General features: G+C 45.4%; 1 protein-coding gene across 3 annotated transcripts; it reads right to left on the bottom strand.

Annotated features, from left to right (window-relative positions):
- Nucleotides 1–1,668: 1,668 nt before the first annotated feature.
- Nucleotides 1,669–21,230, bottom strand: LOC147122545 (hematopoietic prostaglandin D synthase-like). Of its 3 annotated transcripts, none has more exons than XM_086006543.1 (7): nt 21,009–21,230; nt 17,623–17,763; nt 6,595–6,687; nt 6,344–6,453; nt 4,640–4,738; nt 4,297–4,454; nt 3,392–3,540 (listed from the first exon to the last, which is right to left on the bottom strand). In XM_086006543.1, the coding sequence occupies exons 2-7, from the start codon at nt 17,753–17,755 to the stop codon at nt 3,486–3,488; spliced, it is 648 nt and encodes a 215-aa protein (XP_085862669.1). In that variant the 5' UTR covers nt 17,756–17,763; nt 21,009–21,230; the 3' UTR covers nt 3,392–3,485. The 3 variants fall into 3 exon arrangements, with proteins under 3 accessions (XP_085862679.1, XP_085862669.1, XP_085862660.1); XM_086006534.1 differs by having other exon boundaries at nt 17,623–17,767; nt 21,009–21,229; XM_086006553.1 differs by lacking the exon at nt 4,297–4,454 and having other exon boundaries at nt 1,669–3,540; nt 17,623–17,767; nt 21,009–21,223.
- Nucleotides 21,231–25,103: the final 3,873 nt, after the last annotated feature.

The following is a 25,103-nucleotide window of genomic DNA, read 5'->3' as shown; positions in this document are numbered from 1 at the left end:
CTTTAGCTCAGTCATCACATTCACCAATGTTATCTTTGCCCTTGGTGGTAACAGCCGCAGAAACGGAAGTGGAGTTGACTCTAGATTTTTGACTGAGCTACAGACATCAAAGTTCACATGCTGCACCTTGTGATGAGCATTACATTGTTTTTTTGCCTCCATTTATAAAAACTTAGGATCCCATATGCCATTTTGACACTTCATCAACTTGTCCTCCCACTTTTGAAGCTACGTGTAACTCGGCCCCAAAGCCTCTGCCCCTCTCATTCTTCCTCCCAAAATGTAACCCCTCACATTTCTCCTCAGTGCATTTCACATGCCATCTATCAACCCAATCTACTAACCTGTCTTGGGCCTTCAGAGATTATTTACAGTCCTCGTCACAGTTAACTATGCTCCCTATTTTTGTACTTGTCTACAAATTTTGATATTGTGCTGCCTGTACCCAACTCTTCAATGGCCTGTTGGGTGCAATCAAAATGTTCCCTTCGCCGATGACATCTGCTCCACTAAATGATTAATTCCCTTGCTGAAATATGGACAGTTGTGGGCAGACAAATGCTGTGATGCAGAATCCAGGTTTAGAAATAATTGGTAAAGTTGGCAGATAAGTGCATAGTATGTTATCCTCAGTACTCAGAAAAATACATTCATAACTAAAGAAAAATTGACATGAAGCTGTCCACGGTCTTCATTCTATAAGGATAGCACACTATTTTCAGTTACAGACATTGGCCCAGATTTTGTGGTGGTAATGACGGCGAAACCGGCAGCGTTCGCCATCATTACCCCGCTGAAACGGACAGCAACTTCAGGATTTAGCACGTGCGCAGATAACTGCAGGAATCCTGAAGTTGCAGTCAGTCATTCCCTGCTCCACCACAAGTTGTGCTGCAGAACTCCCCGGAGCCGGCAATCAATTCAAATCACATTGAAGGATGAAAACTTCTCCTATTACGCTGGAATATCAGCGTTAAAACACCCCTGAAAAAGTTAAGCCTTGTTGAAAGAGGCGTAACTGGGTTTTTAACAGTGTATTAACTGCTGAACAACCATTCAGGCCCTGAAAAACTAATTTTATATTTGCGGAATGACAAATTTTTCCATTAATATGATTAAGAATTACACTTTTTTTTTAAAAATTCAAAAAGATTTTGATATTTCAGCTTCTACCTTAATCCTATGTGTATGTCCCAATCTTTAGTTCACTCTGTGTAAACTGCGAAAAGTAAATTCGAATCTGTGCATTTTACTTCCTGGTTTGCGTCCGTGAGAATTCTTCAATGTAATTGGCTGCTTATCCTGCTTGATGACATCACTGTTGCTGGACGCTGGATTTGGCACCAGATTTAAACAAAGGTCAGGGGAGCTGAAACTAATGTCACGGAGGTCGCTTTCTTTGAAGTCAGCGGCGAGCGCCGTCACTTCGCTGCTAACCGCAAATTCAGGGCCATTAAATTGCTTGGATGAATAAACATATGTAATTCAGTGGTACCCATTAGAAATTGCTGACGAGCCACTATGGCGACATTGCTTTAGTAGAAAACGCTTTAATACACTCACATAATACAGGTAAATGTATTTTACGTGTGTATATTTACTTAAATATCTACGTACTACCATGCAGTAAGGCACTCATGAGGATCAAAAAACACTCGCACACTCTGCTTTTTGTCTTACCATTTTATTAACAAATGCACAAAAATGTTAAAATACACATGCAAATATTCTTATTTTTAATTTAATTAGAAATGCAATTAGCCGCATCTGGGTTCCCAATTAACCACCTGTGGCTAGTGGATAATGTTTTGGATAACACTATTCTAATGTATGCTGGAACAAAGGGCACGAGGTATGAAGATAGAGTAGAGGAGCTTAGTCTCTACAGTCTAGATAGAAGGTGGTTAAGGGGTGAGCTCACTGAAGTGTAAAGGTAAATTTACCAATCCTGCTTTCTCACATGCAGTAGTTGAGGCAGAGACCATTGCATCTTTAAAGGGATATACATTTGAAGAAGAGGATGGGCGGCGGAGAGCAGGGAAGTGGGATTAGTTTTGGATTGCTGTCACTCCACCATTATTAATGCTTCCAACTCTCCAAATTTGGTTTGAATGCTTGTACATTCACATATGTAGCACTCAATTCTGACTCTTAAGGACAGGTAAGTTCAGATGAAGGCTGTACCTTCATTATAGCCTTCCCATCATTCCAGAGCTCACTCTAATGCCCCAAGAAAGTGAGCCCTTCCTTCCTGCACCAGCCCTGCAGCCACACATTGACGTTCCTAATCTTTCTACAGGAAACTTTCGATTTACCGGCACCTAAATAACCGGAAATCTCGGTTAACCGGCAAAATTCAGGAGTAGGTTCAGGTAAGTTTTACTTCATATTGTACTTGCCTTCCTCGATCTGTTGCTGTGCAAGGGTGTGGCTGCAGCTGTTGCTAAGCTACAGAGACGCTTGGAACTTGTGGCCATTGTTCTGCACTTGTTGCTAAGCAACAGGGTTTGTTGCTTTATACGGAGCTGTCAGCTCTCCGTATCTTTTACTATAGCTTTCGGTTATCTTGAATTTTTGATGAACCGGCACCGCGTTGGTGCCGGATAAGAAAGAGTTTCCTGTAACATGTCCAACACGGGAACCATCCAGAGATTATCACCCTTCAAGCTCTTTTGTTTATCAATCTCGTGCCTAACTCCTTAAACTCCCTCTGTAAGATCTCAAACTTCTATCTATGTTATTAGTTTCAACCTGGACTACAACTTTTAGTTGCGCGCTCTCTCCCTTACCAGATGTTTTTCCAATCTGTTTTGTGATGTCCTTCACTCTGACGCCAGGATGGTTCCATATCCCATAATACCCTTACCTAACAAAAATCTATCAATCTCAAGTTTTAAAATTTTCAATTGGTCTCCAGTATCAAAAGCTTTTTTGGTGGTGGGGGGTGGGAGAAGAGAGTTGCAGATTTCCACTCCCCTTTGTGTGAAGAAGTGCTTCCTGACATCACCCCTGAACGGCCTGGCTCTAATCTTAAGGTTATGTCCCCTTGTTCTGGACTCCTCCACCAGAGGGATTGGCTTCTCTCTGTCTACCCGATCAAATCATCTTCATTAGATCACCCCTTAATCATCTACATTCAAAGGAATACAAGCCTAGTACAAGCAACCTGCCCTCCTAATTTAATATGTTTGGTTGGATGAAAGGCTAACAAATGAGAAACTTAAAGCTTATATCTTTGAAATCCACAGCAATTAATACAGAACCAAAACACTGACAATTGTTATTTGAAAGCACAGGTTAAAGAATTATACTCCAGCCTGGAAACTAAAAATCTTAAGTGTGCTTGTAAGAGAGGCGAAGATCAATGCCATAATGTTACAATGGAGTTTTTGGTCTCTGTTCTATCCAGGCTGCTATTTTGGGGAGAGCCTCCACTCGTTCCTTCAAAGCTAACAGTTTGGGATAGTTGTGCAGGATGTCAACATTTAGATTGGTGAGGGTGATAGAACAGACAGCCCAGTGAAAGTCAGCCCAGGTAACCTAGAGACAAAAATACATATTTATAAAATTGGTCATTTTGCAGAATTACAAAGTTGAACATAAACTGGCCATTATGATTTAATGATTGTTAAACAGACAATTGTTATCATCCCCACTGCACATAGTTTATCCTTTATTTTAATATTTAATTGATTTTTTCCCCCCCTCATCTACCAATTCTTCCTCCCAATTTCCAAAGGAATTTACTCCTTGCTGGCATACGGTACCTCAAGCACCAATCGCTGATGTGGTCATTCGTAGGAACACAGGAATTCCTAAACGAAAGAAGACCACAGTCCATCTGGTTTGCCTTCTACCACCCTGATAGTCACATGATATAATGGAGTTGTTGACTAATCATAGCTATCAATTAGTCTACAACAGACCCAGACATGAGGTGAGGAGAACTCCAGTGATGGAGAGCTTTGGGGACCATAGCTCCAAAGTCACCTGCTCCTTCCAAGCATGCTACACTTACCACACCTCAGGTCTCAAATTACTGAGATACTAGATCCCCAAAAAGATGTGCGAGTCTAGGCATTTGAATATTGGTAGGTGATTAAGTGGCAATGGGGCATCACAGCTGAGACAGATCCTGATCCTGACCCTGTCCCTGTCCTGGCTTTCACACTCGCAATGCTGGCAATGGCCATTCGTTAACAGTATGGAGCAGGGTTTTAGCCCTTAATGTCCCAGGGAAGCTGAGGCCAGTTGTAGTACCCCTCCCACACTGAGAACAGCACATTCAACACAGACCTGGAGTGGAATCTGAAACCATCCTGGTCCATGTGGCTAATTGAGTAAACTAACTGAGCCATCAGGTGGGGGGAGCAGGGAGAGCAACAGTAAATGGTTTTGCTTGCTGAACTTTCCTTTGTTCTTCGTGGAGTGACAGCCAAGGACAGATCCTTCCACTGTAGAAAAAAAAATCATTGGAAAGTGGCCGTGACATCCTGAGCAGCACTCGTGGTGGGCGAGGCTCGCAGCCAGGAGTGGACATTCGGTAAATTGTCCCTCTGATCTTTACTGTGAATCTCCCGCACATGAAGTTTATGCACATTATTAAACGTCATGATAAACCTCAATAAGTTATACTCACTGAATCACCAACAAACCAAGTGTGGTCTCCCAGGAGCTTGCATAAACCATCCAGAAGTACAGGGATGCTGTTGGCGAAAATATCTTTTGTCATCTTTCGCTGTAAAAGGAGAAAGTCATTATCTCTTCAGATAAACCGCCATGCTGAGACTGTAAATGTTCTCCGGTAGAAACATTTTAATGCAAGCACTTTCCCTGCCACCAATGGATGTAGGCGTTCTTTGCGATGGAGTAGCTCAGCTCAGGGTCAAATAGGACGCTGAGGTTACAAACACGGGCTGCTTCAGCCTGAGGCAATGGCCGGGGAAGGGGAGGGAGTGATAATGGACTTGTGGGGAAGTCCAGAACGAGAGGCCATAAGTATAAGATAGTTAATAAATCCAATAAGGGATTCGGGAGAAACGTCTTTATCCAGAGAGTTGAAGCGAATAGCATAGATGCATTTAAGGGGACACTAGATATGTACAGGAGGGAGAAACATAGAAGATAGGAGCAGGAGTAGGCCCTTCGAGCCTGCTCCGCCATTCAACGAGATCATGGCTGATTATCCAAACCCTAGCACCCGGTCCCTACACCGACAGCCATCCCACCCAAACCCTATCCCCACGTATTTAATCCCCCCCTAACACTAAGGGCCAATTTTTATCATGGCCAATCAACCTAACCCGCACATCTTTGGACTGTGGGAGGAAACCGGAGCACCCGGAGAAAACCCACGCAAACACGGGGAGAATGTGCAAACTCCACACAGACAGTCACCCGAGGCCGGATTTGAACCCGGGTCCCTGGCGCTGTGAGGCAACAGTGCTAACCACTATGCCACCGGAATAGAAGGATATACTGATAGGGTGGGAGGAGGCTCGTGTTGAGCATAAATACTGGCACAGACCAGTTGGGCTGAATGGCCTGTTTCTGTGCTGTAAATTCTATGTCTAGTCATGCTATTCCATAATTAGACCCCTATCTTTATTTGTAACAGTTACAGCAAGTTAGAATTGGGAGATGTCCTGTCTCACTGCAGACGTTAATGAATTTGTCCTCTCCCTGTCTCGATGCCTTTTGGCAGTGACGTGTACGAGCATTCTGCAAGATGCTCTCAACAGCACCATGAGGGACTCTCCCAGTTAAAGAAGTGGGAGGCTTTGACGGTTCGATGTCCAGAAGCTCTGAACAATCTATGTTGAAACTTTTGTAATCAATAGAAAAATAAAGGCGAGTATTTACATAGCACGTTTCAATACTCTTTTGAAGTGTAGTCACTGTTGCAATGTAGGAAAGGCGGCAGCCAATTTGCACACACAAGCTCCCACAAACAGCAATGTGATAATGACCAGATCATCTGTATTTAGGTGTTGGTTGAGCGATAAAGCAGACTATCTGGTCATTATCATGTTGTTTGTGGGAGGAATAAATATCGGCCAGGCTCCCAGGGAGAACTCCACTACTCTTCTTCGAAATAGTGCCATGGGATCTTTTACATCCATTTGAGAGGGCAGTTTAACGTCTCATCCGAAAGATGGCATGTCCGACAGAGCAGCACTCCCTCAGTACTGCACTGGGTGTGTCAGCCTGGATTATGTGCTGCAAGTACCTGGAGTGGACTTGAACCCACAAGTGATACCAACTGAGCCACAGCTGGCGACTAAAATGCTAACTTTAACCTCAACATCACTAGCATCTTACAAAGTGCAAAACTCAATCGTACTTTCACAGCTTCGTCCCTCTCGGTCCAGGGGAACAGATTCATGAAATCATTTATTGTGTCCACAATGGCGTCCACTTGAGCTTGCTCAATGTTGTTTATTCCTGCGAGGCCTAAGAAAGAAACAACATACGAATGGTAAATATATATAAGTGTAATTGTCGGGCTGGAAAGGAGACCTCACTGAATTCCCGCCGTGACTGCATCGACACGGAAACATCGAAAATGAAATGAAACATATTGGCTAACTGTACCTGTTTCTCTGGCCAGGTATCTCCCAATAGCCATGCTCTGGTTGAATTCCATTTCATTCACCTTCAGAATTGGTAGTTGTTTAAAAAGCAGAGCTGGAACGAGAACCACACAGATGCCAGATTAGTGTGACAGTTAAATCCAATCTCTCCATAGGCTATCATAGTATTAGACATGATAGCAGCCACGCAGATCTGCCAAGTTGCCATATTAAGTAGAATAAAATAGTCTTGGTCAATGTTCCCGCTAATTTTTTTTGGGTGCGCAGCCCCTTTAAGATCGCTTTGCGGCTGCACAGCTAAGGGGAGCATTGGCCTTGGTACAGAATGATAAATCTCTCTCCACTCTTAACCTTCCTATATTACAACAGTGACTACACTTCAAAAGTACTTCATTGACTGTAAAGCGCTTTGGGACAGCCTGAGGTTGTGAAAGGTGTTATATAAATGCAAGTCTTTCTTTCAAGTTTTTAAAGTAACATAATCATTCACTGGGAATATAAGCAGTCACTGTAAGGCAAAATGTAATTTTGAAGCTAGAAACATAGAAGATAGGAGTAGGCCATTCGGCCCCTCGAGCCTGCTCCGCCATTCAATGCGATCATGGCTGATCATCCAAATTCAGTACCCGGTCCCTGCTTTCTCCCCATACCCCTTGATCCCTTTAGCCTTAAGAAATATATCCAACTCCTTCTTGAATATATTTAATGTATTGGCCTCTACTGCCTTCTGTGGTAGAGAATTCCACAGGTTCACCACTCTGGGTGAAGAAATTCCTCCTAATTTCTGTCCTAAATGGCCTACCCCTTATCCTTAGACTGTAACCCCTGGTTCTGGACTCCCCGACCATCGGGAACATCCTTCCTGCATCTAGTCTGTCCAGTCCTGTCAGAATTTTATAAGTTTCAATGAGATCCCCTCTCATTCTTCTAAACTCCAGCGAGTACAAGCCCAATCGTCCCAATCTCTCCTCATACGTCATTCCTGCCATCCCAGGTATCAGCCTGGTGAATCTTCGCTGAACTCCTTCCAGGGCAAGAACATCCTTCCGCAGATAAGGCGACCAAAACTGCACACAATACTCAAGATGTGGTCTCACCAAGGCCCTGTACAACTGCAGCAAGACATCCTTGTTCCTGTACTCAAACACTCTCGCTACGAAGGCCAAAATACCATTTGCCTTCTTAACCGCCTGCTGCACCTGCATGCTTACCTTCAGCGACTGGTGCACAAGGACACCCAGGTCTCGTTGCACTTCCCCTTCTCCCAATCTATTGCCATTCAGATAATAATCTGCCTTCCTGTTTTTGCCACCAAAGTGGATAACCTCACATTTATCCACGTTATATTGCATCTGCCATGCTTTTGCCCAATCACCCAACCTGTCCAAATCATCCTGGAGTTTCTCGGCATCCTCCTCACAGCACACACGCCCACCCAGCTTTGTGTCGTCTGCAAATTTGGAGATATTACATCTAGTTCCCTTGTCTAGATCATTAATATATATTGTGAATAGCTGGGGTCCAAGGACCGATCCCTGCGGTACCCCACTAATCACTGCCTGCCACTCGGAAAAAGACCCGTTTATTCCAACTCTTTGCTTTCTGTCTGCCAACCAGTTCTCTATCCAAGTCAATATCTTGCCCCCAATCCCATGTGCCTTAACTTTACATGCTAATCTCTTATGTGGGACCTTATCAAAAGCCTTCTGAAAATCCAAATACACCACATCCACTGGTTCTCCCTTATCTATTTTACCAGTTACATCCTCAAAAAATTCCAGTAGATTAGTCAAGCACGATTTACCTTTTGTAAATCCATGTTGACTTTGTCCAATCCTGTCACTGTTTTCCAAGTGCTCTGCTATTACATCTTTTATAATGGACTCTAGCATTTTCCCCACTACCGATGTCAGGCTTACCAGTCTGTAATTACCCATTTTCTCTCTACCACCTTTTTTGAATAGTGGGGTAACATTAGCTACCCTCCAATCCATGGGTACTGTTCCAGATTCCATCGAATGCTGGAAGATGATCGGCAAAGCATCAACTATTTCTAGGGCCACTTCCTTAAGTACCCTAGGATGTAGGTTATCAGGCCCTGGGGATTTATCGGCCTTCAATCCCATCAATTTCCCTAACACCATTTCCCTACAAATACTGATTTCTTTCAGTTCCTCCCTTTCATCAGACCCTATGTTCCCCGACATCTCTGGGAGGTTATTTGTGTCCTCCTTTGTGAAGACAGAACCAAAATATGTATTTAATTAGTCTGCCATTTCTTTGTTCCCCACTATAAATTCCCCTGATTCTGACTGCAAGGGACCTACGCTTGACTTCACCAATCTTTTTTTCTTCACATGTCCATAAAAGCTTTTACAGTCAGTTTTTATGTTCCCTGCAAGCTTACTCTCATATTCTATTTTCCCTTTCTTAATTAATCCCTTTGTCCTCCTTTGTTAAATCCTAAACTGCTCCCAATCCTCAGGTTTACTGCTTTTTCTGGCCAATTTATATGTCCTCTCCTTGGATCTTATGCTATCCCTAATTTCCCTGGTTAGCCACGGTTGAGTCACCTTTTTTGTTTTATTTTTATGCCAAACTGGGATGAACAAATTCTGTAGTTCATCCATGTGGTCTTTGAATGTTTGCCATTGCCTATCCACCGTCAACCCTTTGAGTGACATTCCCCAATCAATCCTACCCAACTCGCGCCTCAGACCATCGTAGTTTCCTTTATTTAAATTTAGGACCCTAGTCTCTGAGTCAACTACTTCATTCTCCATCTTAATGAAGAATTCGATCATATTATGATCGCTCCGACCCAAGGGGCCTCGTACAACAAGATTGCTAATTAATCCTTTCTCGTTACATAATACCCAGTCTAAGATGGCCTGATCTCTGGTTGGTTCCTCGACATATTGGTCCAGGAAACCATCCCGTAAACACTCCAGAAATTCCTCCTCCACAGTATTGTTACTAATTTGGTTAGCCCAATCTATATGTAGATTAAAGTCACCCATGATGACTGCTGTGCCCTTATTGCACGCTTCTCTAATTTCCTAAAGACTTTCATTTACATATCACCTTTCACATCTTCAGGACATCCCAAAACGCTTCACTGCCAATGAATTATTTTGTAGGCAGCCTATTTGCATGCGCAAGGTCCCACAAACAGCAATGACATAAATAACCAGTTTTGATGGTGTTGGTTGATGGATAAATGTGGGCCAGGACACCAGGAGAATTCCCCTGATCATCTTTCAATAGATTGATCCCTGGGATGAGAGGGTTGGCCTATTATGAGAGATTGATTAGATTGGGCCTATACCTCTGGAGTTTAGAAGAATGAGAGGTGATCTTATTGAAACATACAAGATTCCGAGGGGGGTTGATTGGGCAGATGCTGAGAGGGTGTTTCCCCTGGCTGGAGAGTCTAGAACTAGGGGGGCATCGTCTCAGGTTAAGGGGTCGGTCATTTAAGACTGAGATGAGGAGGAATTTTTTCACTCAGAGGGTTGTGAATCTTTGGAATTCTCTACCCCAGAGGGCTGTGAATACTGAGTCGTTGAATATATTTAAGGCTGAGATCGATAGTTTTAAGACTCTAGGGGAAATCAAGGGATATGGGGATCGGACAGGAAAGTGGTGTTGAGGTCGAAGATAAACCATGATCTTATTGAATGGCGTATGGCCTACTCCTGCTCCTAATTCTTATGTTCTTATGTGCCGTGGGATCTTTTAACACCCCCAATGGGGCCACGGTTCATCCGAAGGACAGCTCCTCTAATAATGCAGCACTCGCTCAATGCTACATTGAAGTATCAGCCAAGATTATGTGCTGAAGTGAGGTTTAAACCCTGACCACCTGACTCAGAAATGAGCCAAGCTGATAGGAGAGAAGGGCAAAAGCTGAGGTGTTGGCCTCCTGCTGGGTACAGCTCCATGGGTGCCAATACCTCACCCAAGCGGCCAGTCCTCTTGTGTACAGCCAAGTAGTCGATCTCAGCAGGCTCTCCCACTGCGAAGGGCATCACCCTGTGCCCACACGTGCAATTTTTAGCATAAGCCACTGGTCAGCAATCAGTCAGTCAGGAAGCCTTGGTTGGCTTTTCCTCATCTCATCCCAGAGGTACCAAACTTATCTGTGCCACCTGTACCTGCTGTGGCTGTGGTTAGCTAAGAGAGCACAGACCAGGGATTGAGTCTGGCTCCTTAGTATCACACCAGACAGAGCATTTGGACGGAGGGGCTTGCCCATTATTTTAGGACAATATTAACATGTTACTCTCCGAAAATACCTATGTTACTACAATTGACAGTATTTATCACATTATTCTATAAAACTTCGCATTTGAAATCGCGTTTGAATATTAAATAAAACAGGTCAGAATAAGAACATAAGAAACAGGAGTAGGCCAATCGGCCCCTCGAGCCTGCTCCACCATTCAATAAGATCATGGTTGATCCAATCTTGGCCTCAACCACTTTCCCGCTCTCTCCCCACACCCCTCGACTCCCCTGTAGTTGAAATGTCTGTCAATCTCCGCCTTGAATATATTCACTGACTCCGCCTCCACAGCTCTCTGGGGTAGAGAATTCCACAGATTCACCACCCTCTGAGAGAAGAAATTCCTCCTCATCTCCGTCTTAAATGGGCGACCCCTTATTCTGAGACTATGCCCCCTAGTTCTAGATAACCCCACTAGGGGAAACATCCTCTCAGCATCCACCCTGTCCAACCCCCTCAGAATCTTATATGTTCCAATAAAACCACCTCTCATTCTTCTAAACTCCAATGAGTATAGGCCCAACCTGCTCAACCTTTCGTCATATATCTAAGGATTCTTTTATTTGGGGCGAGTGAACTATTGAAAGACCAGATGCGGATGAGATAAATTATTATAGTTTCACTGACGACTTGCCCATTCTCAATTCATTGGATGGTTGTGTGAGATTGATGGTTGAACAGAACAGGCCTTGTTCAATAATCAATATCTTGTGTTCCCTCCAAGCTGTTGAGAAGAGACATTCTTGGTACTAAATAATCATGAAGAAGAATTGTAAGGATACTTTACATTAATGGAATACAGTTAACTGCAGAGACACAGTCAACGGCACTCTTAATATGAAAGTCCTCACCTCTGAAGACACAACAGCATCAAAGATCCATATTTTCACGGGTAACGTTAGCGGAGGTTTAAGTCTCCAGTTATAACTTAAAGCACAGAGCAATATTCTCTCTTCCCTCCCACTAGGGGTGCCAACGCTGGTTGGCTATATTCCTAGAAGTTTCATCATATGACCAGCTGCCTCCAACTGCCCGCCCCCACACTCCCACCATTGGTCGCCCAACATGTCTATCCTCGCAGTGCCCCGCCTTCCCATATCAATCAGAGAGCAAATAGATTCTTCATTATCTAATTGGATGACACTTGACTGTTAGTTAAATAGCCTTTTATCCCATCAGCAATCTTTTTTATAACTAATTAGCAAAACTCTTTAAAGAAAATGAAATAAACAAAACTTTTTTAATGCCCCCAGGTTTCGCTCGGAGCAGTGTCCTGGAGATTAATCTTCAGTTCCTGGAGGGCAGCAGCAGGAAGAACACTAAACAAGTGCTGCGAGTTGCTGTACGGAGGGGGGTTTCAGTTATGGGGACAGCGTCCTCCAACAACAGCACTACAGAACGAGCTGTGCCGGTAGCGTGACGCCATCACGATGTAGTTGGTCATATCTCTGTGTCAGCCGTGGCTCAGTGGGTATCACTCTCATGCTCTGAGTCAGAAGGTTGTAGGTTCAAGTTCCCCCCCCCACCCCCCACCCCTCCCAGAGAATTGAGCACGAAAATCTAGGCTGACACTCCAGTGCAGTACTGAGGGAGCGCTGCACTGTCGGAGCTACCGTCTTTCGGATGAGATGTTAAACCGAGACCCTGTCTGCTCTCTCTGGTGGATGTAAGCGATCCCATGGCACTATTTTGAAGAAGAGCAGGGGAGTTATTCCCGGTGTCCTGAGGCCAATATTTATCCCTCAATCAACATCACTAAAACAGATTGTCTGGTCATTGTCACATTGCTGTTTGTGGGAGCTTGCTGTGCACAAATTGGCTGCTGCGTTTCCTACATTACTACAGTTCAAAAAGTACTCAATTGGCTGTAAAGCGCTTTAGGGCATCTGGTGGTCATGAAAGGCGCTATATAAATGCAAGTCTTTCTTCTATCATTGTGCCCTCAGTTACGCATAAATATCCTACCAGATGTTGGCATTGCCTCTTTCACACACTGTCTCCATAACACCCTCCTGCCACTGAATGTCTCTTGGTTTAGTAGCTTTTTCCAAAAACCGTCAGATATCTTTCTTATTGATGCTGTACAATCATAACACACAAGGGAGTAGATTTTGACTGTGCGATGGTGTAAAACAGATGATACTGAGTCGGCAGCCCATTTTTACATTGAAGTCAATGTCAGTAAAAATAGAGAGAGATGTAAAATGGGCTGCTGACTCGCTATCACCCGTTCTACACTATCGCACTAAGTTAAAATCTACCCCCTTTAAAGGTGCGAGACGCAGACCTCTGCTGTACTTCGACATGTATTTACTCCTACTTTTTGGCCCATGCTACCATCTTGTGGTGATGGTTGACCCATATTATAAAAGCACAATGGGCCAGAACTTTGGGTCCCCACGGGTGAGTACGCGCTGAGTACTCACGCGTAGGCCCAACGAAAGTGCCGGTTTCGTGCATGCACTGCGCATGCACGGGAAACCGGAACTTCCGTTCCCTTAAAGGAAAGGGTTCACAGGTCGAACGCGTGCGCCAGAGAGGCAGCGCGTACGCCTGGAACTTCCATTTTTTTTCCAGGTTTCTCCGGGAGGGTAAGTCTCCAGCAGCTACGCTTTTTAAAAGCAGTCTCAAGGCCTGCTTTTAACAAGGTAAATGGTGAATTAAGTAAAATTAAAACATTTTTTCCACAGGTTTATTATTTTTAAATACTTTAAAGAAAGGTAAGTTTATTTTTAGCCCCGTTAGAAACTGTAATTAATTTTTTCAAAAATTTAAATTATTGTTTAAAATAGTTATTTTATGTAATTTATAGTTATTTTAAAAATGTGATTAAAAAAAAATTATTTGAAGTTTTAGTTATGTTTTGGGGCTGAATTGTATTCATAGATTTGACAGGCCTTCCTGTCAAATCTATGAATACAGATTCCCTGCTCCCATTGGCTCTCCATGGCCCACGTGATCCCAGGGGACGCTTCGAACTAACTGCGCCCCTGGGATACGCAAGCACTGCGCGCCGGCAGTTGGAGCAGGCCCAGGATCGGAATCCCACGCGGGCCCACAGCACAACGCCCGGCGCGCTAGGTAAGTGCAGGTCGGAGGCTTGCACCCGCGGGAAGCCCCCGACCTGAATTTCTGGGCCGATCGTAGCAGTTGTTAAGATTTGGCAGCAAACTCCCTCAGTGGCCAGCACCACAATGCAGCAGTGATCGTTTTCAGAGAACGCTTATCTCAAGCTGCCAGGAACTCCCCATTGATTGAATTGAATTCTTCAAAGGCCGAATTGTTCTCCCACAACATAAATCAAGTTACAAAAGCAGGGTTTTACACGTGTCCTGTGGTCCTACATATGTATTTATTTCTAATAGGAACCTGTTTTTGGGGGAGGGGCAAATATCCGATTTCAAAAGCAAAACACCGCGGATGCTGGCAATCTGAAAAAAAACCAGAAAATGCTGGAAGCACTCAGCAGGTCAGGCAGCATCTGTGGAGAGAGAGACAGAGTTAACGTTTCAGGTTCCGACGAAAGGTCATCGACCTGAAACATTAACTCTGTTTCTCTCTCCACAGATGCTACCTGACCTGCTGAGTGTTTCCAGCATTTTCTGTTTTTATTTCCGATTTCAAATACTGTAACTGAGAGAAGCCTATAGCACAGTGTATTGCAGCAGATTTCAATACAGAATAAACTGAAGTCCGCAGGTGTATGCAACAGAAATAACGCACCACCAACCTTACAATCTGACCAAATTAATCCCATTTCTTCAATACTCTTAGTCGACTGAAGGATCTCGAGCACCATCCAGGAGAAAGGAGCCCGCTTGATTGGCACCCCATCCACCACCTTAAACATTCACTCCCTCCACCACCGGTGTACCGTGGCTGCAGTGTGTACCATCTACAAGATGCACTGCATCAACTCGTCGAGGCTTCTTCGGCAACACCTCCCAAACCCGCGACCTCTTCCACCTAGAAGGACAAGGGCAGCAGGCGCATGGGAACACCACCACCTCCAAGTGTTCAGTTCCATTCGCAACTCCTCAGATAATGAAGCAGTCCATGCCCGCATGCAGCAAGACCTGGATGACATTCAGGCTTGGGCTGATAAGTGGCAAATAATATTCGTGCCACACAAGTGCCAGGCAATGACTATCTCCAACAACTGCCCCTTGACATTCAACGGCATTACCATCCCCCACCATCAACATCCTGGGGGTCACCATTGACCAGAAACTTAACTGGACTAGCCTCATAAATACTGTGGCTACAAGAGCAGGTCAGAGGCTGGGTATTCTGCAGCAAGTGTCTCACCTCCTGACTCCCTAAAGCCTTCCCACCATCTACAAAGCACAAGTCAGGAGCGGGATGCAATACTCTTCATTTGCCTGGATGAGTGCAGCTCCAACAACACTCAAGAAGCTCGACACCATCCGGGACAAAGCAGCCCGCTTGATTGGCACCCCATCCACCACCTTAAACATTCATTCCCTCCACCACCGGCACACCGTGGCTGCAGTGTGTACCATCTACAAGATGCACTGCAGCAACTCGCCAAGGCTTCTTCGACAGCACCTCCCAAACCCACAACCTGTCCAACCCATTCTTCATTTTAAAGACCTCTATCAGGTCTAAGTCTTCTTCTCTAATGTTGAGTATTCGTAGCAATACTTTGAGTGATGAAATCCTTACTGCCATGCCGTTGAAACCCACAGGCAACCTAATGACACAGCAGAACTCACACCTGGTGAGGAAAAGTGTCAATATTGGAATATAGGGGTATGGTAGCATAATGGTTATGTTACTGGGTTAGTAATCCAAAAGCCTGGACTAACTAATCTTGGAAGATGTGAATTCATAATCCCACCACAGCAGCTTGGGGAATTCAGTTAATTAAATAAATCTGAAATAAAAAGCTAGCATCAGTAATGGTGACCATGAAACTACAGATTGTTGTAAAAACTCATCTGAAGGAAATCTGCTGTTCTTATCTGGTCTGGCCTATATGTGACTCCAGACTCACACCAATGTGCTTGACTCTTAAATGGGCGCCAGCAAGACACTCAGTCATATCAAAAAAACTGCAGCAGTTCAAGAAGGCAGCTCCCCACCACCTTCATCAAGGGCAATTAGGGAAGCCAACATTCAATGAATAAATACATTTTAAAAATTACTGTCTTCCTGCATTATTCTCCCTATAATTGTTCAGCCAGCAGAGAGATGAAATTTATCTGCTCTCTGGTCCTGCTGAATTATCATTTCAAAAAACACAGTACTGCCATCAAGCAACTTTTTAAAACTTATTCAGTTTCTGAGGAAAGATTGGATAGGCTGGGCTTGTTTTCTTTGGAACAGAGGAGGCTGAGGGGAGACTAAATTGTGGTGTATAAAATTATGAGGGGCCTGGATAGAGTGGATAGGAAGGACCTATTTCCCCGAGCAGAGAGATCAATAACCAGGGGGCACAGATTTAAAGTAATTGGTAGAAGGTTTAGAGGGGAGTTGAGGAGGAATGTTTTCACCCAGAGGGTGGTGGGGGTCTGGAACACACTGTCTGAAAGGGTGGTAGAGGCAGAAACCCTCATCACATTTAAAAAGTACTTGGATATGCACTTGAAGTGCCGTAACCTACAGGGCTACGGACCAAGAGCTGGAAAGTGGGATTAGGCCGGATAGCACTTTTTCGGCCGCCACAGACACGATGGGCTGAATAGCCTCCTCCTGTGCCGTTGATTTCTATAAGAACATAAGAACATAAGAAATAGGAGCAGGAGTAGGCCAATCGGCCCCTCGAGCCTGCTCCGCCATTTAATAAGATCATGGCTGATCTGATCCTAACCGCCAATCTACTATCACAGAACCATCTCCTGAATCTAACAGAATTAGACACACGAAATAGGAGCAGGATCAGGCTACATGGCCCCTGGGCCCGCTCCGCTACCCACAGGGCCATGACCGATCCGAACCTAGACTCATGTCCAAATTCCTGCCCGCTCCCCGTAACCCTTAATTCCCTTTACTTCTAGGAAACTGTCTATTTCTGTTTTAAATTTATGTAATGATGTAGCTTCTACAGCTTTTTGGGGCAGCATATTCCATGGACCTACCACCCTCTGAGTGAAGTAGTTCCTCCTCATCTCAGTTTTGAAAGAGCAGCCCCTTATTCTAAGACTATGCCCCCTAGTTCTAGTCCCACCCATCATTGGGAACATCCTCCCCGCATCCACCCAATCCAACCCCTTCACAATTTTATATGTTTCAATAAGATCGCCTCTCATTCTTCTGAACTCCAATGAGTAGAGTCCCAATCTACTCAACCTCTCCTCATATGTCCATCCCCTCATCCCCGGGATTAACCAAGTGAACCTTCTTTGTACTGACTCGAGAGCAAGTATGTCTTTTCTTAAGTATGGACACCAAAACTGTATGCAGTATTCCAGGTGCGGTCTCACCAATACCTTGTACAGCTGAAGCAATACCTCCCTATTTTTATATTCTATCCCCCTAACAATGAAAGCCAACATTCCATTGGCCTTCTTAATCACTATGATTCTATGATCATCGGTTTTGACACAATGCCCCCCCCCCCACTCCTCATCCAGGGCAGGACAGAATATCACTGTGGAATCCAAATTTTGCTTCCATCCGTGAGTTGAGACACGGCAATGGGTGAAAGTGGAAAAGTAAACTAAAAACGATTAATTGTTTCAGAGGTTACACTTGTCATTTGCAGTCTGTGCTACTTACTTGGTTTTAAATGGGCCCAGTCCGATCTTTCAATTGTGTTGTCTTCATATTCTATTCCACTGTATGCAAAAATATAACGAGCAGTTTCGGCTCTCCCTCTTAATTTGAAGTAAGTCAACTTGTAGTTTGACATGTTTAAACCTGTCTGGAATCAAACATAGCACAGTTAAACAAAAAACATGTACAGCTCAGATATATCTGTCAATGAGAGTTAGATCTTTGGCCGAAGCATCGGCTTATACCAAGCCTTGGAGGATCAGACTTAAGCACATTGCCCCAAAACCAACTGTTGGCTCAGGCCATTTCTATCTACAGTTTGGTTATACTTTGGAAGTGGTAACAAATATGAAATGTTTCTTGCAAAAAGAATTGCTGAACTTTCATTAAATGTAAGCCAAAGATTGAATCTTTATTTTCAAATCCCTCCACGGCCTCGACCCTCCCTATCTCTGTAATCTCCTCCAGCCCTAAAACCCTCCGAGATCTCGGTGCTCCTCCAATTCTGGCCTCTTGCGCATCCCCGATTTTAATCGCTCCACCGTTGGCGGCTGTGCCTTCAGCTGCCTGGGCCCCAATCTCTGGAATTCCCTCCCTAAACCTCTCTGCCTCTCTCTCCTTAAAACCAAGCTTTTGGGCACCTGTCCTTCTCTCTTAGGCAGTCCCTCGGAACCGAGGATGGCTTGCTTCCACATTAAAAATGAGTTCGCAGGTGACTGATGAGTCCAATGCGGGACCTACAGTCTCTGTCACAGGTGGGGCAGACGGTGGTTGAAGGGGCGGGTGGGTGGGGTGCTTGGGTTGATGTGCACTTCTTGCACTGCTTGCGCTTGGCTTCCGCTTACTCCCGGCAAAGAGACTCGAGGTATTCGGCACCTTCCCGGATGCTTCTCCTCCACTTTGTGCAGTCTTGGGCCAGGTACCTCTCCAGTGCTTTGAGGTGCCTGCTGTACATGGTCCATGTCTCTGAGGCATACAGCAGGGCGGGAATCACTGCTGCTCTGTAGACCATGAGCTTGGTGCTGGGTTTGAGGTCCTGGTCGTCAAACACTCTTTTCCTCAGGCGACCGAAGGCTGCACTGGCACACTGAAGGTGGTGTTGGACTTCGTCATCGACGTCTGCCCTTGTTGACAGTAGGCTCCCGAGGTATGGAAAGTGGTCCACGCTGTCCAAGGTCGTGGATTTTGATAATCGGGGGGCAGTACTGTGTGGCGGGGGCAGGTTGGTAGAGGACCTTTGTCTTACAGATGTTTAGTGTAAGACCCGTGCTCTCGTACGCTTCGGGGAAGGTGTTGACGATGGTTTGGAGTATCTCTTTATATGGCTCGGTGTCAAATTTTTGTCTGATATTCGCTCCCGTGAAGCACCTCGGGGTGTTTTTACTACATTGCTGGCACTGTATAAATGCAAGCTGTTGTTGTAGATCAATTGTGTTAGGGAAAACGTTGGTGCAAACAGTAACAGGCAGTTCGCCAGCAAAGTGGAATGGAAGATCAGGCCGCTTCAATGCCAGCCATTGTGCCTCTTCTGAGCCCAGCAACTGCCAACACTACGGAATGTGCAATTTCAGTGCTCCCTCCCAGCACTTTCTTTTATTTTTGGTTCATGTATGAGATTAATATTGCCCTAATAAAGTTATTCCTGAAGTTTCAGGGCTTTTACTACTGCAGGGGCCAAAAAGGTTCAATTATGAGGACATGTTGCATAGGCTTGTATTCCATTGAGGAGTCTTGTTTCTGTACTAATTGCTGTGGATTTCAAAATTATAAACTTTAATTTAGGGGGAAAAATTCAGTTGGCTTGCACCTCCCATTAGCGCCCAATGGGGCGCAAAGCAACTCGCGCCCGGGCGCGTCGATGTTTGCGCCACTCGCGAAATTGACTAGAGTTTATGCAGCGGGGCAAAGGTTTACCGCCCCGACCTGCTGTGCCCGCAGATCGTGACGTCAGTCGAGCGTGCAATTCCCTGTTGGCGCCCCGGACCAGATATTGAGTAGCGCCCCCCTCCTTTCCACCTGGCGCAAGCAACGACAGGGAGACTGGAACGTTTCCCAGTCGGTGAGGGGCTGGGGGGGCACTATTTAAAGGCGGCCTCTTCCTGGCTTTTTGTGTGGTAGACATTTTTGCACCACTCATTCTGACAGAGAGAGAGATTCAAGGCTCCAATGAGCAGAGTCTGGCTGGAGAGCAAGATCGACCCTCCCCTTTAAGAACTGGCCAGCACCAGTGTGTCTGTGTTCCATTGCTAACTGACATCACCTGCGCTGCGCCCGCGCTCTGAGTTAGCGCCTTGCTCCTCGGTGTTAGCGCCTTAATAGAGGTGTGTAGCGCCCGATTTAGCGCTCCAATCACCTCCAGGGGCGATAAAAGCCAAGTTTGCAGTCGAAGCGATATTTAGAGGCAGGCGCTAAACTTTGCGCCCAGCCGATAATTGCGCCCCAAACAGGGCGATACCGAATTTCTCCCCCTAAGCTTCTCATTTGTTAGCCTTTCATCCAAACATATCAAATTATGAGGACATGTTGCATAGTCTGGGCTTGTATTCCCTTGAGCATAGAAGATTAAGGGGTGATCTAATGGAGGTGTTTAAGATGATTAAAGGATTTGATAGGGTAGATACAGAGAAACTATTCCCTCTGGTGGGAGAGTCCAGAACAAGGGGGCAGAACCTTAAAATTAGAGCCAGGCCGTTCAGGGGTGATGTCAGGAAGCACTTCTTCACACAAAGGGTGGTGGAAATCTGCAACTCTCTCCCCCAAATACACTGTTGAGGCTGGGGGTCAATTGAAAAATTTCAAAACTGAGATTGATACAACTTTGTTCGGCAAGGGTTACAGATCCAAGAAGGAGTTAAGATACAGATCAGCCATGATCTCATTGAATGGCGGAACCTGCTGGAGGGGCTGAATGGCCTCCTCCTGTTCCTATCTTGCAGTGTCAATCTTTAGTTCAGTGTGACAGCAAGTGAAAAAAAAAACAAAAGCAGAAAGCTCTCAGAGGTAGAAGTTTTTCTGCACTTGGCAGTAAAGAGTTAAGAGACTTGGAATTCAGGTCACTGAACAGCGCCAGGCTGATTTACAGCAGATTGTTATCCAGTGCTGAGGGGCAGCGGAAACCCAGCTGAATGTATGCACAAAGGGCATGTTCAAGTGGGGACTTATCTTCACAGGTTTTTTTGCCTGTCCATTTGTAGTGAAAAATTAAACCATCACGAGTGTTTCTGCCACCTTTTCGCACAAGGATCCGAGCTGGCCCGAGATAAAATTATTGTCATGAAAATCTTTTATTCAACCTGAATAACTCAACCCTGACAGAATTCACATCAACACGCAGCAATTCTTTTAAATCCCATCGTTACAATACAGACAAGCCTTGAAAACACACTTACCTGCTCTTCACTTGAACTTCAATGCCGCAGCTGACTTGCCTTATTTTCCTTATGCCGAAATGGTGTTTGATCAGGCGAGTTTCCGCACTGTAGACTTACTGGTGCTGCAAGCAGAAATTTGGTTACGATTGAAGAATTACAGCAGCGCCTTTCACAGAGAGTATGTAGCACAGGGCGGTCTCCTGTTGCTCTTTAAATGCTTTGTTCCTGACCCAGCCAATGTGTTTATTCCCGATGTGAGGGGCGGGGCGTAGGAAGAGATTAGCTCAACCAAGTTGGAACTGAACACATGAACAGAGCAAGGCTTGAAATGGAGACAATTTCAACGAATGGGAAGTGGGGAATTCTCTGTGGATACCGCAGCTTCGAACTCAGTTTTTGATGAATCTGAAAGTATTCCAATTTCCTGAATCATACAACACAGGAGGAGGCCATTCAGCCCATCGGGCCTGTGCCGGCTCTTTGAAAGAGCTATTCAACTGTTACCACTCCCCCGAGATTTGCCAGAATGGAACCAGGGGATGAGGGAATTCAGTTATGTGGAGAGACCAGAGAAGCTGGGATTGTGCTCCTTTAGAGCAAAGAAAGTTAAGGGGAGAATTTAATAGAGGTTTTCAAAATTATCAGGGTTTTTTATAGAGTTAATAAGGATAAACTGTTTCCACTGGCAGGAGGGTCGGTAACCAAAGGGCACAGATTTGAGATAATTGGCGAAAAAATCCAGGACGGAGATGAGGAGAATTTTTTTTTACACAGCGAGTTGTTATGATTGGGAATGCGCTGCCTGAATGGGCGGTGGAAGCAGATTCCCAATAGCAACTTTCAAAAGGGAATTGGATATATATTTAAAAAGGAAACATTTGCAGGGCTACAGGGAAAGAGCAGGGGGCGGGGGGGAGTGGGACGAATTGGAGTGCTCTTTCAAAGAGCCAGCACAAGCACGATGGGCCGAATGGTCTCCTTCTGTGCTGTATCATTCTATGATTTTAAATCTCCTAGATGGTTAGTTGGACTCCCTGGGAATTTTTCGATGCTCACTTTTCACTGGTCGAAGCTATTGATCAACTGATGTAGAGCTGAGACATTGTAAGATTATCTCTTCAAGCTGATTGGCATAAATTAATGCCCAGGATCCCGTATGCTTTTTTAACAGCCGCATCAACCTATCCTGTCACCTTCGCAGATTTGTGCATGTGAACCCCCAGGTCTCTCTGTTCCTGCAACTCCTTTATAAATTGTACCATTTAGTTGATATTGCCTCCTTGTTTTTCCTTCCAAACTCCATCACTATACACTTCTCTGCATTAAGTTTCATCTGGCATGTGTCTGCCCATTTCACCAGTCTGTCACTATCCTCCTCACTGTTTACAACATTTCCGGTTCAACTCAGAGTTTGGGGGGCAAATTCGTCGCACTGTTTCTGGCAGCTCATTAAGTTTTTTTAAATTCGTTTATGGGATGTGGGCGTCGCTGGCAAGACCAGCATTTATTGCCCGTCCCCTAATTGCCCCTTGAGAAGGTGGTGGTGAGCCGCCTTCTTGAACCGCTGCAGTCCGTGTGGTGAAGGTACTCCCACAGTGCTGTTAGGAAGGGAGTTCCAGGATTTTGACCCAGCGACAATGAAGGATCGGCGATATATTTCCAAGTCAGGATGGTGTGTGACTTGGAGGGGAACTTGAAGGTGGTGGTGTTCCCATGCGCCTGCTGCCCTTGACCTTCTAGGCGGTAGAGGTCATGGGTTTGGAGGTGCTGCCGAAGAAGCCTTGGCGAGTTGCTGCAGTGCATCTTGTAGATGGTACACACTGCAGCCACGGTACGCCGGTGGTGGAGGGAGTGAATGTTTAAGGTGGTGGATGGGGTGCCAATCAAGCGGGCTGCTTTGTCCTGGATGGTGTGGAGCTTCTTGAGTGTTGTTGGAGCTGCACTCATCCAGGCAAGTGGAGAGTATTCCATCACACTCCTTACTTGGGCCTTGTAGATGGTGGAAAGGCTTTGGGGAGTCAGGAGGTGAGACACTCGCCGCAGAAAACCCAGCCTCTGACCTGCTCTTGTTGCCACAGTATTTATGTGGCTGGTCCAGTTAAGTTTCTGGTCAATGGTGACCCCCAGGATATTGATGGTGGGGAATTCAGCAATGGTAATGCCGTTGAATGTCAAGGGGAGCTGGTTAGACTCTCGCTTGTTGGAGATAATCATTGCCTGGGACTTCTGTGGCGCGAATGTTACCTGTCACTTATCAACCCAAACCTGAACGTCGTCCAGGTCTTGTTGCACGTGGGCATGGACTGATTCATTATCTGAGGAGTTGTGAATGGCGCTGAACACTGTGCAGTCATCAGTGAACATCCCCATTTCTGACCTTATGTTTGAGGGAAGGTCATTGATGAAGCAGCTGAAGATGGTTGGGCCTAGGACATTGCCCTGAGGAACTCTTGCAGCGATGTCCTGGGGCTGTGATGATTGACCTTCAACCACCACAACCATCTTCCTTTGTGCTAGGTATGACTCCAGCCAGTGGAGCATTTTCCCCCCAATTTCCATTGACTTCAGTTTTACTAGGGCTCCTTGATGCCACACTCGGTCAAATGCTGCCTTGATGTCAAGGGCAGTCACTCTCCCCTCACCTCTGGAATTCAGCTCCTTTGCCCATGTTTGGACCAAGGCCGTAATGAGGTCGGGAACTGAGTGGTCCTGGCAGAACCCAAACTGGGCATCAGTGAGCAGGTTATTGGTGAGTAAGTGTCGCTTGATAGCACTGTCGATGACACCTTCCAGCACTTTGCTGATGATTGAGCACTAATTTCAACTTAAGTTTGGCCTAATGACATTAATAAACGTGTCTTTACTTGTGAGGTTGAGAAGCGCGCTGATCCAACGTCATCGAATTTGGAGCGTGATTCTGCTGTAGTTAGTTGACGTGTTTGGACATTTTCGAATGGAATAAGTTAGTGCAAGACCAAAAAAAACAAAAAAACCCAAGTACGCAGCTTGGGAAATCTGGCTGTGGTATGTATGTAATATTGATGGCAATGCTTGATAGCAGTTCCCTGACAGACATAAGTCTGAAATCATTACCATCTCACAGCAATGCAGAGTGAGCATTAGACCCTGAGGCCCACATTGCTCCCTGGCCAGGGGAAGTGGAGTTCTGTGCATGATCTAAACCTCCAACGCTTCAGTTGGCACCACATTCCAGTTAGGTTTTAAAGTTAATATTTTTTATAACATTTAAAAATGTTAAATAATGATTCAAAATTATGTCAAGGCCTTGGAAAGGGTGCAGAGGAGATTTATCGGAATGGTACCAGGGATGAAGGAAATCTGTTGTGTGGAGAGACTAGAGAATGGATTTATGAAAGGGAAATCGTGTTTGACAAACCTACTGGAGTTTTTTGAGGATGTAACTGGTAGAATAGATAAGGGAGAGCCAGTAGAAGTGGTGTATTTGCATTTTCAGAAGGCCTTTGATAAAGTCCCACATAAGAGGTTAGTCTGCAAAATTAAAGCACATGGAATTGGGGGTAATATACTGGAATGGATTGAAAATTGGTTAACAGACAGGAAACAGAGAATAGGAATAAATGGGTCTCTTTCAGGGTGGCAGGCAGTGACTAGTGGGGTACTGCAGTGAGAGGTAGCACTGGAGAGGTACCACCAACGCTGCCTCCGCAAGATCCTGCAAATCCATTGGCAGAATAGGCGCACCAATGTCAGTGTTCTTGCTCAGGCCAACATCCCCAGCATCGAAGCTTTGACCACGCTCGATCAGCTCCGATGGACGGGTCACATTGTCTGCATGCCCGATACGAGACTCCCAAAACAAGCGCTCTACTCGGAGCTCCGGCACAGCAAGAGAGCCCCAGGTGGGCAGAGGAAACGCTTCAAGGACACCCTCAAAGCCTCCTTGAAAAAGTGTAACATCCCCACCGACACCTGGGAATCCCTGGCCCAAGACCGCACAAAGTGGAGGAGAAGCATCCGGGAAGGCGCCGAACACCTCGAGTCTCTTCATCAGGAGCAAGCGGAAGCCAAGTGCAGGCAGCGCAAGGAGCACACATCAACCCAAGCACCCCACCCACCCGCCCCTTCAACCAC

Source organism: Somniosus microcephalus, chromosome 2 (genome assembly GCF_052327205.1).
Source record: "Somniosus microcephalus isolate GS21.2 chromosome 2, FLI_Smic_1.0, whole genome shotgun sequence".
In the NCBI taxonomy this organism is placed as follows: domain Eukaryota; kingdom Metazoa; phylum Chordata; class Chondrichthyes; order Squaliformes; family Somniosidae; genus Somniosus; species Somniosus microcephalus.
Note: the sequence above shows the minus strand (reverse complement) of the source record. Positions and strands in the feature narration are given on the sequence as shown.

What these genes read in the sequence shown, in the direction of transcription:
- LOC147122545 (XM_086006543.1), bottom strand. Translation starts at nt 17,755, where the DNA reads ATGTCAAACTACAAGTTGACTTACTTCAAATTAAGAGGGAGAGCCGAA. An exon ending in ATACCTGGCCAGAGAAACAG is followed by an intron (nt 6,454 to 6,594) that starts GTACAGTTAGCC and finishes TTTCTTTCTTAG; the next exon opens with GCCTCGCAGGAATAAACAAC. An exon ending in AGAGGGACGAAGCTGTGAAA is followed by an intron (nt 4,739 to 6,343) that starts GTACGATTGAGT and finishes CTCCTTTTACAG; the next exon opens with CGAAAGATGACAAAAGATAT.